The sequence below is a fragment of the Phyllostomus discolor genome, chromosome 2 (assembly GCF_004126475.2).
Source record: "Phyllostomus discolor isolate MPI-MPIP mPhyDis1 chromosome 2, mPhyDis1.pri.v3, whole genome shotgun sequence".
NCBI lineage: Eukaryota > Metazoa > Chordata > Mammalia > Chiroptera > Phyllostomidae > Phyllostomus > Phyllostomus discolor.
Genome location: NC_040904.2, coordinates 864,694 through 880,231, shown reverse-complemented (window position 1 = coordinate 880,231; position 15,538 = coordinate 864,694). Strand labels below are relative to the sequence as shown.

The window sequence follows — 15,538 nt, the reverse complement described above, 5'->3', positions numbered from 1 at the left end:
GGACCAGACGCCTCTCCTCTGAGACCCCCGACCCCAGCGAGCTCACCCTCCGAGCAGACGGCTTCCTTCTTCCCGTGGCGGCCTGTGGCGGTCCCCGGAGGCGGGCGCTCCCTCCCCAGCGGATGCACAGCCTGCCCGAGAGGTAGGCGCTTGTGGTCCCCACCTGTCCGTGACCACCGGGCCGCAGAACGAGCCAGGAAGCCCAGCCCGGTGACGTGTCGCTTGGTTCTGTGTTTTCAGAACAATCCGGTCGTTAAACACGCTTCAGGCAAAGGGCAGCGGGACAGTCACAGGCACAGCAGTTCGTTTCCCAAGGGAGCTGGGTCACTTTCTGAAGGTCATCATGAAAGGTGTTAATTAACACACTCAGGTGAAACCACGGCAGCATTAAGCACTGTACTTACCTTTGTAGTGTAATAAACGTATCAGTACCAGACAACACGGGTATTCGAAGAGCTGTTTGCGCGGGAGCACTGATGCTTGGATAGAGTAGAGAGAGAGAAACATCGACTGGACCCGCCATCGAGGTGTGGGTGTGCCCTGCCCGGGAATCGAACCGGGGACCCCTCAGGGCACAGGAGGACCCTCCGACCGAGCGATCCACGCGGCCGGGCTGATCCGCCTCCTCGCTGGGGACGGGCCCCCCAGGCCCTTTGCACGCCCGTCCGCGCAGGCGGGCTGAGGGCTCGCTCACTGCCCGCGCTCCGGGGGGCTGGGGCGGCTCTTCCTCGCGCCGCACAGTTATCCTCTTGCCAGAGTTCAATCATTTTTATGTGAAACTCCTCCTGTGTCCCCTGCTGCGGGATTCCGTCCCCTGGCGGGACTGGGCCGGGGCAGGCGTCTTGGGGTTTACGCCCGCGTGTGGCGGGGGGAGCGCAGGGGAGGGTGAGAGAGCCCCGGGCTAAAGGGGGGAGTGCAGGAGGGTCACCCACGCCCAACCGCCCTGGGCCAGAGACCGCTCACGAGGAGACGGTGGGGGGTGTGATCGAGGGTGGGAAGTAGGGACAGGGAACAGAGACCGCGGGCAGGCCACCTGTCACTGGTGTCGGGATTGCGAGGTTTCGGGCCAAAGTCGCGCGACATCAGTATCTTTCTGAGAGCACTGAGGGTTGGAGGAGGCGGGTGAGGAGAAAGTCCCAGCAGAGCCTGGTGCGGGAGGGGGACTGGCCGTGTGGGGGGGGGAGGGTGTGGGGACAATGTGGCAGAGACCGGAGACCGGAGACCGGGCCGAGGAAGCCCGCACACGGACACGCGTGGAAGAACTGGGCTGCGGCTCAGACCTCGCCAAAGCCAGGTCGTCCCTCCGCTCCGGGCTGCAGCTCCGGGGAAGGCTTGTCCTCTTCAAACAATCGATAGTGCATTTTACATGACCGATCCACCGGGGGGAACAAAGAGTTTTGCTCCTGAGGGGGGACTGTCATAACCTGACAGGAAAGTGGGGAGCACAAACTCCCCTTCAGAGAGAGGGGGGATATTTCAGGGAGGGTGCACACCGGGTGGGAAGACTCGATTCCCTGCCCTGAAATATGTGAAAAGCACTTTAAGAATGATTATGAAGAAAAGCCCCCAAATATCAGGGAAGGAGGAGAAAAGCCCAGGACGGGATGGATGATGATGACGATGACGGTGGTGACGATGACGAGGGTATTACTAGCAGTGAGCAGGGGTGTGTGTTTAACAGGAAGTTTCTAAGATGCTGGAAGAGCACAGTGGCAAACACACATTTATGGGGCCGGTGGGTTTGGTGCTGTGTGAGGTCACGGCCATTTAGTGCAATTACGGGACACAATTAGGGCCGCGTGAGCCCGGGCGCTCGGAAACCTGTCTTCCTCGTGCCTCACGGCTGGAGTGCGTGTTCCAGGTGGCAGCCGGTGACGCGTGGCATCCTGGCCGATCGCTGTGCACAGCATGAGCTCACTGGAGGCTAAGGGTTGTAAAACGAGGGCACGGGCATCACACGCGGCCTGACACACCCACCCGGGAGGTGTATATAAAGGTCCTGGGAGAGCAGGAGGCACTCAGACCTCAGAAGCACCCTCCTGCACCTCACCTGCACCCTCACCTTCTGAAACCATGTGTGGCAACTACTACGGCGGCTGCGGCTACGGCTGTGGCTATGGCTCCCGCTACGGCTGTGGCTACGGCTGTGGTTACGGCTGTGGCTATGGCTCCCGCTACGGCTGTGGTTACGGCAGTGGCTACGGCTGTGGCTACAGCAGTGGCTACGGCTGTGGCTATGGCTCCCGCTACGGCTGTGGTTACGGCAGTGGCTACGGCTGTGGCTACGGCTGTGGTTATGGCAGTGGCTATGGCTCCCGCTACGGCTGTGGTTACGGCAGTGGCTACGGCTGTGGCTATGGCTGTGGCTACGGCAGTGGCTACGGCAGTGGCTACGGCTGCTGTGGATACCGGCCGTCTGTCTACAGGAAGTGTTACTCTTCCTGCTGCTAGACCGTAGCTGCCACGCACCGCCTCCTCCGGAAGGATCACTCCGAGGCCGCCTCTGTCTCTGTCCCTCTCAGCGACACCCGACTGCACAGAGCGCAGAGCAGAGGCTCAGAGCACGGGGGGTCTGCGTGCAAGTCCGCGCTGCTCCTGGGGGGCCTGAGTGGGTCCCGACGTTCCCGGCAGACGACCTCACTGTGGTCACAGTTCAAGTGTAAACCCACTGCCTTCTCCTTCTGTGGGACGATTTCCAAATAAACACGTTTCGTTGGCTGACACGCTTGTGTATCTCTTGCGTCAGACATGCTGCTGGCTGACATGTCTGTCCCCTGGGTCTGGGACCTCCGTCCGCAGACAGCAGCAGACCGACGCTCGCCCTTGACTCCGACGGCATGTGTCCATCCCCCCCTCCCACGGCCACACACTGACTGTCACAGCGAAGTCTGGGGTTTCTGTTGCTTCTCTGGAAAAATGGCTTCTTCTCGGCAAAGGTTCCGTTCTTAATCCATTTCAATTAAGGGCTTGTCTTTAAGTGTCGGTGCCCCTTGACTCTGGTCTCCCTGCCTCTTCCTGCCCTCTCTGACCGCACCCTCACCCTCCCCCGCCCCTGCACCCACACGAGGAGCCTGATGGCCGGGGAAGGCTGCCTGGAGGACAGGCTAACAGTGGACACGTGGGTGGGTGGGGGGTGGGGGCTGGGGGCTCCGAGGGAGGTGTCCGAGTGACTTGGCGACTAGCCGGGGAGTCTGAGGTGGGTGGCAGCACCGACAGTGAGAGGGGACAGAGCACCCCGGCACGTAGTGGACAAGCACCTGTGGCCTGAGTCACCAGACGGACAGTGTCCCTGGCCCTCCGGGCCGCGTATGCAGCTCCAGGGCCACAGGGGACAGTCGACTGCAGAAGCACCTTCTGTAGCCACACCCCCTGCCGACATGTGCTGCAGCTATTCCGGGAACTCCTGCGGCTGCGGCTGTGGCTGCGGCTACGGAGGCCTGGGCTGTGGCTGTGGCTGTGGCTATGGCTGCGGCTACAGATCTGGCTCCGGCTGTGGCTGCTGTACCTTCCCACCCTTTTGCTACCGAAGATGCTGCTCCTTTTGCTGGTAGAACATCACCTTCCAGCGTCCTGTGCCTCCAGCAAAATATTTAAAAATTAACACTTTTCCTGCAAAGGACGCCCCGTGTCATCGCCCGGACAATCACGTACGGATCGGATGCCACCTGTGTGGACCTCGGGGAACCTGTTTGTCTTTGGGGACTGTGACTGCTTCTGGTGTGTGACCCGAGGACGGCGGATCTGGTTCCGATCGTGTTCAAAACGTGACCTGCCGGCCGGTCCCCTCTCCGGTTGTGTGCTGTCCGTGGGCACGAGATACTTACTCCGTAGCTGGGAAAGTTGCATCTTTTCAATAAACAAATGTCCTCTGTTCCCGCACGTGTCTGTGTTTTGGGGCTGGCACCACCGCAATGTTGGCATTTGGGTCCTCTCTGTGGAGCTGGGGGACCCTGTGGTTGCCGCACCCCCGGCCGGTTCATCCCTCCCCCTGCTCCTGCGTCCCCTCCCCCCACCAGCACATTGAAGACATTCATTGGTTTATCCAGCCATTTCTTTCCGTGTCTGCAACTTCTTTCTCTTTTTGTTTTGCTTTGCTTCTTTATCATGTCTCGTATCCACTGCGGACACACACCCCAACCCTTTCCACACTCGGACTGAATGGCGGGAGGGAGAAATGTGTCTGGTTCCGAGGGTATCGGACGAGTCGGGGGTCTGTCGCGTGGCCTGGGCTCAGATGTTTGCGGGTGCCGCTCAGAGACGGAGGGAGCACGGGGAGAAGGTGTGGTGGGCTCTCGGGAGCGTGGCCTCGGGGGCGTTTCATGTCAAGGGTGCCGTCCCTTCACCCCACACACACCTGCACGACCGTCTCCCAGCAGACGGACGGATGCTGGCGTTCTGGGAATTCCAGGATCCAGGTCCTAGGGGCCGGACCCGAAGTCACGGCGAGTTCATCTTTCCAGTCGGTGGCAGTTTCACTCGCGTGACAGCCACATGCGGACGCGGGCGCCAGAGGAGGGGTCGTCCAGCTGCGGGGGCGACTGAGCAGGGGTGACGGTCCTGCGTGCTCGGGTGTCACGGAGAAATCAGCACTCGAAGGAGACCGAGCCGTCGGACCTTTAGTGCTCACTCTCAGTTTAAAAAGTTGGTCCTAAAATGTGCACCGAGGCTGCAGGGCGTCGTGGAGTGAGGGTCACTGAAAACCGGGCCGTGGTCTCAGGAGCAGCAGGAGAGCGGGGAGAGGAGCAAGTTTCCATAGGTCTGGGCGGCGGCCAGCGGTGACGCGAGTGTTCTGACCCTCCTGTCCCGTGGAAGAGACGGGGCGCGGGGAGTGAGGCGGGGGGGGCCGCACCTGTGCTCCCCGGAAAGACCGCAGCGCCGCCAGCAGAGCGGGGCCCTGGTTCTCACGAGGCTCAGCTGCCTGGAGACTCCACGGGGCGGCAGGGCAGAAGGGTGGGGGTGGGGGCAGGCGGCGCTCAGAGGAGGACGTGCCTGCGGGCCAGGACCCCAGGTCGTCGGGGAGCCCTCCCTGGGGGGCTCGGACAGAGCGGGCACAGAGGCTGCTCGCAGGGGTACCCCACGACAGAGTGCAGCCACTTAAAACCAGACGTGGGGAGGCCCCCGCTGAACGTGTTGGAGGAAAGGCCTGTCTTCGGGGACACGCTGTGGATCGTATGTCAGACCGAGGGGGTTTGGGGACGTGATGTGGGTTCGGAGCCCCCCCCCCCGACCTTTGAGCCTCTGCTGCCGGAGACGAGCTCAGAGCCCCGGTTCTGCGGCCCCCCGATGACCGCCAGGCCCACATACGGACCCCAAGCGTGGAGCTGTCTCTTCGCGGCTCAGGCCCTGGGAAGGCGGAGAGTCCTGGCTGGCCGGTGGGGAGTGGGGCTGACCTCTGTCTCCCACGGAGTTGACATCGGAGGGGTCGGGGGTGCGGCGGGGAGCAGTGTCTTCCTGTCAGCGCGGTTCTCGGGCACCTTTGGGACGCGCCCTTGGGAAGCCAGGGACCAGACGCCTCTCCTCTGAGACCCCCGACCCCAGCGAGCTCACCCTCCGAGCAGACGGCTTCCTTCTTCCCGTGGCGGCCTGTGGCGGTCCCCGGAGGCGGGCGCTCCCTCCCCAGCGGATGCACAGCCTGCCCGAGAGGTAGGCGCTTGTGGTCCCCACGTGTCCGTGACCACCGGGCCGCAGAACGAGCCAGGAAGCCCAGCCCGGTGACGTGTCACTTGGTTCTGTGTTTTCATAACAATCCTGTCGTTAAACACGCTTCAGGCAAAGGGCAGCGGGACAGTCACCGGCACAGCAGTTCGTTTCCCAAGGGAGCTGGGTCGCTTCCTGAAGGTCATCATGAAACATGTTAATTAACACACTCACGTGAAACCACGGCAGCATTAAGCACTGTACTTACCTTTGTAGTGTAATAAACGCATCAGTACCAGACAACACGGGTGTTCGAAGAGCTGTTTGTGCGGGAGCACTGATGCTTGGGTAGAGTAGAGAGAGAGAAACATCGACTGGACCCGCCATCGAGGTGTGGGTGTGCCCTGACCGGGAATCGAACCAGGGACCCCTCAGAGCACAGGAGGACCCTACGACCGAGCGATCCACGCGGCCGGGGCTGATCCGCCTCCTCGCTGGGGACGGGCCCCCCAGGCCCTCTGCACGCCCGACCGTGCAGCCGGGGCTGACGGCTCGCTCACTGCCCGCGCTCCGGGGGGCTGGGGCGGGTTTTCCTCACGCCGCACAGTTATCCTCTTGCCAGAGTTCAATCATTTTTATGTGAAACTCCTCCTGTGTCCCCTGCTGCGGGATTCCGTCCCCTGACGGGACTGGGCCGGTGCAGGCGTCTTGGGATTTTCGCCTGCGTGTGGCGGGGGGAGCACGGTGGAGGGTGAGAGAGCCCCGGGCTAGAGGGGGGAGTTCAGGAGGGTCACCCACGCCCGACCGCCCTGGGCGGGAGACCGCTCACGAGGAGACGGTGGGGGGTGTGATCGCGGGTGGGAAGTAGGGGCGGGGAACAGAGACCGCGGGCAGGCCACCTGTCGCTGGTGTCGTGATTGCGAGGTTTTGGGCCAAAGTCGCGCGACATCAGTATCTTTCTGAGAGCACTGAGGGTTGGAGGAGGCGGGTGAGGAGAAAGTCCCAGCAGAGCCTGGTGCGGGAGGGGGACTGGCCGTGTGTGTGTGGGGGGGGAGGGTGTGGGGACAACGTGGCAGAGACCGGAGACCGGAGACCGGGCCGAGGAAGCCCGCACACGGACACACGTGCAAGAACCGGGCTGCGGCTCAGACCTCGCCAAAGCCAGGTCGTCCCTCCGCTCCGGGCTGCAGCTCCGGGGAAGGCTTGTCCTCTTCAAACAATCGATAGTGCATTTTACATGACCGATCCACCGGGGGGAACAAAGAGTTTTGCTCCTGAGGGGGGACTGTCATAACCTGACAGGAAAGTGGGAGCACAAACTCCCCTTCAGAGAGAGGGGGGATATTTCAGGGAGGGTGCACACCGGGTGGGAAGACTCGATTCCCTGCCCTGAAACCGTGAAAAGCACTTTAAGAATGATTATGAAGAAAAGCCCCCAAATATCAGGGAAGGAGGAGAAAAGCCCAGGACGGGATGGATGACGATGATGATGACGGTGGTGACGATGACGAGGGTATTACTAGCAGTGAGCAGGGGTGTGTGTTTAACAGGAAGTTTCTAAGATGCTGGAAGAGCACAGTGGCAAACACACATTTATGGGTCCGGTGGGTTTGGTGGTGTGTTAGGTCACGGCCATTTAGTGCAATTACGGGACACAATTAGGGCCGCGTGAGCCCGGGCGCTCGGAAACCTGTCTTCCTCGTGCCTCACGGCTGGAGTGCGTGTTCCGGGTGGCGGCCGGTGACGCGTGGCATCCTGGCCGATCGCTGTGCACAGCATGAGCTCACTGGAGGCTAAGGGTTGTAAAACGAGGGCACGGGGATCACACGCGGCCTGACACACCCACCCGGGAGGTGTATATAAAGGTCCTGGGAGAGCAGGAGGCACTCAGACCTCAGAAGCACCCTCCTGCACCTCACCTGCACCCTCACCTTCTGAAACCATGTGTGGCAACTACTACGGCGGCTGTGGCTACGGCTCTGGCTATGGCTGTGGCTGTAAATACGGCTGTGGCTACGGCTCCCGCTATGGCTGTGGATACGGCTGCGGCTACGGCTCTGGCTGCGGCTACGGATCTGGCTGTGGATACGGCTGTGGATCTGGCTGTGGCTACGGCTCTGGCTATGGCTGTGGCTGTAAATACGGCTGTGGCTACGGCTCCCGCTATGGCTGTGGATATGGCTGCGGCTACGGCTGTGGATACGGCTCCCGCTATGGCTGCGGCTACGGCTCTGGCTGCTGTGGCTACTAGTGATTTTTCTACAGAGTCCTTTTGCCAGTAATCATCACTACAGGTTCAAGTCCAAGTCCAAGCGAAACCCTCTGTCTATGGATTTCACACCAAAGTAAAGAATTAGTATGTCTGTCGGAAACCTGACTGCACTTCAAAGAAGCTCCCTGGCACCGGAGACCGTGTAGTTCTGCCACATCGCTGGAGACGGAGGATCTTATTCAGATCATTTTTTGAGTATAAATTCTCATGTTTTCTTCTGCCTCTGTCCCATGGCCTCTGTGCCAGCAGGGGGCTGAGCACTCGGGGCGTACAAAAATGGAGCAAAAATAGCAGTTTCTTAATAAAAGGCTTTCTCTCCTAACAAGTCTGGGTTCCTTTATGTCGGGGCCACCGGTGACTTCGGGGTCTGTGGCCTCCTTAGGATAAGTCTGTGTGCTTCTGTTGGTGGAGCTCAAGTACCGGCTCTTTTCCACTCATGAACCTGTGCATGTATGTTCCCTTACGACACTGGAGCTAAGTGTGCACACAAGGGTCACGCCCAGCACCGTGTGTCCTGTGTGGGTGAAGGGCGGGGACAGGGAGGTCCACGGGAAGGACCGGCGCGCTGGGCCGGGACAGAGCGACTGGGTTGCGTCTCGTAATGAAGGGGGGCACCGTCAGCCGTGTCGTCCTTGGGAACGGGGACAAGAACTCGCAGAGCCAGCACAGTGAGGGGGTGACAGCCGCCCGCGGGAACCAGCGAGGACCAGGGCCCGTCCTCCTGTCCCCACTCGCGCTGCGAGACTTGCACTCACCCAGCGGCAAGGCGGACGCTGCACGCGGCCAACCTCAGGCTGTTGCTTCCGGCAGGAAAACGGAGAAAGAGCAGCGCCAGCCCCTTCAAGAACCTTGGGTCTCCTTACAGGGGCCGGACCATGCGGCATGGAGGACACCCGCCTGCCTCCCTGGTGCCGGCTGAGGGCGGTGGGTCAGCCGGCTCATGTGCCCAAGCCCCATCGGCCTGGGGGGCCGGGGGAGAGGGGGAAGGAGGGGGAGGCAGCCGCTTGGGCCTCGGGACGACGTCCTCGCAGCACGAGGTGCCGGGCAGGGGCCCCGTGAACTTTGTCCCCGGGCTCAGGGTTGGCTTGGGCTCCCTGTTCCTGTCTGTGTCCCAAGGGCTACCCCCCACCCTGGGGTTCTCTTCCGTGTTTTTTTTCTTCTTGTTACACCTTTTAACTTTCACTTTGGCCAGCGTTTCTTCTGGGTTCTCCTGCCCGTCACTCATGGCCGTCGTGGGACCTGGGTTGTTGCCTGCTCGCCCATCCTGCTCCGTCCCGCAGGCGTGCCGAGAGGTGGTCGTGGGCTGTGTGTTTGCACTGTATGCAGAGGGTATTACTACACATCTCTTCAGAAGATTGCTTCCCTCGGAAGGGCTTGTGTGGGCGGGGAAGGGCCCATCCACCCCGCTCTGTGCCCCTTCAGCCTGTTGTCCCCGCTGCCGCCTGGCGCTCCGCGGGGCCCGCATCCAGACCGCGGTGCGCTCCCGTCCACGCGACTCTCCCTCGACCGGACCCAGCCCCCTCCACCACCCCGTGGCCGCCGTGGGCACGAGTTCTCGTGTGGGCTTTTGTCAGAATCAACCGGGGCTCTGAACCCCTAGAGCCAACGGCGCGTGCATGCTCAGCGTGGCTGAACACAGCCCCTGTCCTCTCCGGATGTCCGCACCGACCCATGCGCTGGGACCGCGGGTCTGCCGTCCTCACACGCGGGCCGGGCTTGGCGTCCCCTGACCTTCTCGTGTCCACGTGTTTGGTGGGTGAAGAGTGATGCCGTCCTGCTTCAATGTCCGTTTCTTCGATCCCTAGTAAGTTTAAATAATTATTTGGTCAACCGTGTCCTAAACTCTGTTTTCTCTCGCATGTCCTCACTCCACTTTTCCACTGGGGCTTCTGTCTTCTCCTCATCGATTTTAGGAATTTATTGTATATTCTTGGTGTCACTGCTATGCCATCTGTAGGCGTTGCCGCTGCCATCTTCCTCTTAGTCGTCTGTGTGCTTAATAGACAAAGAATTGTAAGCCTGAGATTTGTGATTTTGTCGTTTTAAGAATCTGTATGCTACTTTTACGTCCCAGCCACCCTGCACGTTCTTTAGTCAACTGTGACGCTTGCATGTGCATTCAGGTCTCAGTCTGCACGGAGCCCGTGTTCCTGTCGGTGCCCCGGCTTCACCGCCCCCCCCCCCCCCGCCAACCCACCGCCGGCCGGTCTCTCCGACAGCACCTGTGGGCGGCTCCTCCTCCACCAGCAGTCGCTGGCGCGTATTTACTGCACTTTTATTTCCTCACGTGTGTGAGTCTGTCTCCAGGCACTCTGCCGTGTTCTCTCCACACCCGGTCTCGCCCGTTTTTCACAAGACGGGAACCGGGTTTATTCCACTCGGCGTTCTCACCGGGGAGAACAAGGTCCAGTGCGCAGAATCCACAGACAGAGAGGGCCCCCGAGAGGAGGGCTTCTCCAGGGGGCGGCGGGGGGGGGGTGGTGGAGGGGGAGCGGGCCGAGCCGGCGGTGCCCCTGGGCTGCGGTGGGTCAGGAGGGCGGACCTCGACCCCTCGACCTGTCCGAGGAAAAGTCTGAGTAAAGCAGGGCACCCAGGACAGGGGTCCGGTCCCTCGACCCACACCCTTCGCTTGTACTTCGATGCTCCCTGGTCCTGTACGTACGCAGGGGTGTCTGACCCACGCGGCCTGGGATGGCTGTGAAGGTGCCCAACGCAAAATCGTAAATTTCCTTAGAACATTGAGCTTCTCTGTTTTTGTTAGTGTTTGTGCATTTACTGGGTGGCCCAAGGCACCTCTTCCTCCAGTGTGGCCCGGAGACGCCGTGAGGTCGGGCGCCCCTGAAGGGTGATTTAAAGTGACCTCCAGGCCGCCTGGGCGAGGAAGGTGTGGGCTGGGAAGCCGCAGAAATAACACCCGGTTCTACAGAGGAAGGAGAGCAGTGTGTGTTGGAGGGGCGCGTTGAGGCACCCCAGCTGCGGCTGGAGCCCGTGTTTCCGGGTTTCTGGGGGTCAGCGCGAGCGTGAGCCCTGAGAAGGGGACAGGGCCCAGGCCCAGGGAATCATCCTGTGCCGAGGGGCCCGCGGGCATGGCCGGGGCTCCAGGTGGCAGTGACCAGTCTGGTCCAGCTCCTTTCAGGGACCCTGGGGTGTCCTCACGATGAGCTATGGCGGGCAATCCTCCCTCGGTCCTTGAGAAGGGACGTGTCGTGACAACGGCTGCCCGAGGACGACGGGCTTCGGACAGGGGCGCGGTCACGTGATCACGCTGGAGGGCGGTGCGCGTGGCTGACGAGCAGCTTTGCTGTTTCGGGCTAGGAGCAGAGCCACCCCTTAGAACTCAGCTTCCTCGCACGGGGACACCGGCAAACGTCTCACCGGTACCGTGGGGTGGCTCAGACGTAATAAAAGTTTCAAAGGCAATTGGCGCAGCATGAGCCACTGCAAGGAACTCGTTGGGACAACGCCCCTGCTCCTTGGGAGGCTGCGAGGAGAAAGCAGTAATCAGAGCTTGAAGAAATTAATTAATACATTCATCCATGCGACTCGCTAAGATGTGTATCCTGTAATTAGAGATGCTGTGGGTGTTTTATAGTCAACACTTACATTCACTTAAATCTCCAGTCGCAAGATTTTAAGTGCTGAATATATTTAAAAATAGTCATACTCTCAGACATAACCTGTTTTCCTGTGATGCTAATCTTCTGGTGGTAACAAAATTTGAAATAAGAATCTCAGCAGCTTCCCATGTTGAAAAAAAAAGAATGCTTTCATGTCAAAAGTTTTACAGCTACAAAGTGTATGTTACCCATAATTACTGGAATAAGTATAGGTTTTCGTGCCAAAGCTCAGGGAGTTGACAAACTATTCCAAGTAACAATTTGTTGTACAAAATGCTCCCATTGTATTATAGTTAGTTTACTATTAGGATAATTAATTTTGTCAGAATTTGGTTATATTCGCTGTCTTCATTAACATTCAATTAGTAGAAACTGAATAAATACATGGAACATGCATTATTATCACAAACACTAACAATCGGTGTTTTTTTAGCTGAAGAGTATTTCCTAGGTTTGTACAGTTTATACACGGGCAGCCGGGATTCTGGCCCAGGTCTCTCTGATTTCGAGATTTCCCATGCGGTGAAAATCCATGAGTCCCTGGGAACGAGGGATGCAGGCTCGGGGTGGGACCGCAGCGCCCGGTGGCCCTCAGGGCCAGGTCCCCGACGGAGCACAGGGGGGGGGGGGGGGGGGGGGGGGGAGCAGCCTGGGATCCACAGCGAGGGGCAAAGGACGCTTCAGTGGCTGTATCTTAGGGGCCATAAAGAACCTAGAAAGATTTTGTAGTATCAAAAAAATGCGATGAAACACTGCCACATATTTAGGTCTAATTTTGAATTAAAATTTTGTGGGAAGACAGGAAGTCCTGGCGACAGAACAATTCGTTTACGAAGACCCCCGGGTTTCAGTCTCGGGGTGGCTGCAGAGAAGGGGCTGTCGGCGATGAGCAGAGAGGGGCTCCGAGGGAGAACCGTGGGCAACGCTGGCACGTGGCCAGGGCCGGGGGGCGAGGCTTGGCGAGCGAGGCAGGAAGCGCTCCTGGGGGTTTGGGACGGCAGGAGAGGCGGCACGGGTAGCCTGACAGTTAAACTTGCTCCGAGAGACGTGAGGTGCGGAAGGGTTTCAGTCAACGTAAGCAGACGCGGGGACGGAAGTGCCCGTGTTGTCATGGAGATTCGTCACGGGGTGTATTTCCAGACGAATGGATTTCTGCTGCGGAAGTGCAAGTATTTTCTGAGGTCAATGTCATATGGCCAACGAGACTCAGATATTCTTTGTTTTATTTTACTTTCATTTTTTATTGTTGTGCACTTACAGCTGTCCCCACCTTACCCCCACGGCTCTCCCTTGCCCCACCGCCCCCACCCGTCACACTCAGTCCCCGCCCCTGTTGTCTTGTCCTGGGTCCTTCATACCTGTTCCTTGACAACCCTCCCCTTCTTGCCCCATTATCCCCCACCCCTCTCCCCTCTGGTCACTGTCGGTTTGTTCTTTAGTTTCACGTCTCTGGTTCTATTTTGTTCACTTGTTCGTTTTGTTGGTTAGGCTGCACTTATAGGTGAGATCACACGGTCTTTGTCTCTCACTGCCTGGCTTATTTCACTCAGCACAATGCTCTCCAGCTCCATCCATGCTGCTGTGGAAGGCAGGAGCTCCTCCCTTCTTTCTGCTGCGTAGGGTCCCGTCGTGTAAATGTCCCACAGTGTTTTGATCCTCAGTGCCCACCACACAGGGACCCGAATTGGTCTGTCACAGTGGCCAAGGCCTCAGGCAGCCACTGTGCATGACACTGGGCTTTCTGTGCCCGCACGGCTGGGGTCCTGAGCCCCAATGTTCAGTCAGACACGGATCCAGAGGTCTCCGTGCCGATAGTTTTGGATGGGGCGAGCATCTAAACCAGTGGTCTTTGGGTAGAGCCGATTGCCCTCCATAATGTGCTGGGGAGGGGAGGGCCGAGCCAGTGAATGGGCTCACGGCCTCAGGGAAGAAAGGCCGAGGAGCCCCCGAAAGGAAGAGAAGGGGGGTTCTGCTGCTGGAAGGGAGGGAGCTGCGACCCAGCGCTTCCCTGGGCCTCCAGCCCACGCTGCAGGTTTTGATCTTGACAGCCCTCCAAGTCCTGTGAGCCCACTGACTGCTTAAAATGGTGTCTCTCTCTCATACCTTCTGTTGTGTCCTATATATCTATGACGTTTTATATATCATCTATCTATCATCTATCTATCATCTGTCTATCCATCTATCTATCTATCTATCTATCTATCATCTACCTGTCGATCTATCCCCCTGTTTCTTACCGGCTGTGTCTTTGCAGAGCCCCGACAGCGCCCCGCCAAGTTAGGCGGGGACGAGATTAACGACCGGGTCTCTGGGGTGCACAGGCTGTCTTCGGGCAGCACTGGTCCTTGGACGGGTTGAGGGTCGACACCAGTGTCCCGAACCCATGCCCAAAACAACCCTCTGAGCGTGCAGGGTCCTCTCCGGCGCCCCGCGCTCCCGTGCCCGCGCCCCTGCCCCTGAGCCCGCCCCCAGGAGGGGGTGAGCCGAAGGCCTGGGGTGGGGTCACTGCAGTCAGGTGTGTGGGCCCCGACCCCCCCCAAGTACTCCGCAGTGGGGGGCGGCGGGCCGAGCTTCCAGCCGTAACCGTGTGCTTTCCACTCCAATTTCGATTCCGATTTCGAGTCCGTAGGATAAGCCCGCGTTTGGAGAAGGAGGAGGAGCGAGGCGAAGCCTGGGGTGGCAGCCGTTACCGCCAAACCTTTCCGATGCAGAAGGGCCATCGCACTAACGGGCTGTTTTTGCGTGACCCTCCCGGCTTTGCGAACCTCGGGGAGCCCCGGCACTCGCCTTGTTTCCGGCGGGTCAGGAGGTTCTCAGAAACGACGCTTTGGCGCGTGAAACAGCATCGTGCTGCCTGGGGCTGTTCGATCGGCCCTGCTGCTGCGACAACTCGGACACCACAGGCTTCTGGGGTCCGCCCCGGAGTCTTCGGTTTAGCAGGTCTAGGGTTGTCTGTTCATTTTGAACAACTTCCCAAGTGATGGTGGTGCTGCTGGCCAGCGGACCCACTTCCAGAAATCCCAGATCTCACGCAAATGCAACCCGACAAGTGACGGAGGAGCAGTAGGGTGTCCACGTGGGTTCCGCACCAGATCCACGCAGTTCCCCGAGCGCCGAGTGCGCGTTGGATCGCCGCTGTGGCCCGTGCGGCGCGGCGGCGGCCGAGGGAAGACAGAGCGGCTGCCATCAGAGAGCCTGCCACACTTGGGGAGGGTCAAGGCCAGTCCCTCAGGAGCAAAACTGGAGAAGTGGCTGCATGGGACGGAGGCAGCAAGGCCAGCGAGGGCAGCGGGAACCACAGGGAGGTCCCACTGCAGGGGAGGCCTGAACTGGGCTTGAGGGCCTCGCCAGACAGGTTGGAGACACGGAGGCAGCGTTCCAGGCGGGTGGCTCTGTGGGGGTGGGGCAGGGATGGGTGGGCATCACGGGCCGGCCAGGGAGGGTGACTGCCCTCTTGCCTGTGTCTGAGGTTCATCAGCAGTTTGGTGACTGCCATGACGTAGCGTGGAGGCCGGGGTCAGAAGGGGGGAGGAGGTGTGTTTCGGAAGTTCTGTGAGTCAGGCGGAGGACTGAGGGCCAGCCCAGGAGGAAGTCTGGACGTCACACAGAAGGAGCCGGTGACAGGAAGTCAGTGGGGGGAGATGCAAACCGATGGCAGTGCGCGGAGTGGACCGGGGAGCGGGGCTGAGGAGGCTGTTGAAGAAAGAGACGGAGAGAGATGCCGGCGGGAGCCAGCCCAGGCCCAGAGGGACGAGGAAAGCCACGTCCCCTGAGACGGGCGGGAATCACGAAGGAGAAGTGGTTTGTTTCCGAGCGACTGTCTGCTTGCGGAATGAAGTGTTCTGTGTTAGGCCTGTAGCCATGAAACACCGCTCGCACACGGCGCAGCCTATAAATCATGTGCCACGGAAAGCACACATTAACGAACACGGCATTAATTTCCATTAACGTTGTGATCGCGCCGGGTTTGTTTAGGGGACTCTTTTCTGGGACTGGGTAAATTAAACCTAAT

At 59.7% G+C, this 15,538-nt stretch overlaps 2 protein-coding genes across 2 annotated transcripts; both read left to right on the top strand.

Annotated features, from left to right (window-relative positions):
- The first annotated feature begins 2,044 nt into the window (after positions 1 to 2,044).
- On the top strand, positions 2,045 to 2,451 carry LOC114490010 (keratin-associated protein 6-2-like). The gene has a single exon (XM_036018582.1). The coding sequence runs from the start codon at positions 2,074 to 2,076 to the stop codon at positions 2,449 to 2,451; it is 378 nt and encodes a 125-aa protein (XP_035874475.1). The 5' UTR covers positions 2,045 to 2,073.
- A 926-nt stretch (positions 2,452 to 3,377) lies between these two features.
- LOC114490030 (keratin-associated protein 21-1-like) lies at positions 3,378 to 7,907 on the top strand. Its single transcript, XM_028503919.2, has 2 exons — positions 3,378 to 3,409; positions 7,696 to 7,907. Exons 1-2 carry the CDS (start codon positions 3,378 to 3,380, stop codon positions 7,886 to 7,888), a joined length of 225 nt encoding a protein of 74 aa, XP_028359720.1. The 3' UTR covers positions 7,889 to 7,907.
- Positions 7,908 to 15,538: the final 7,631 nt, after the last annotated feature.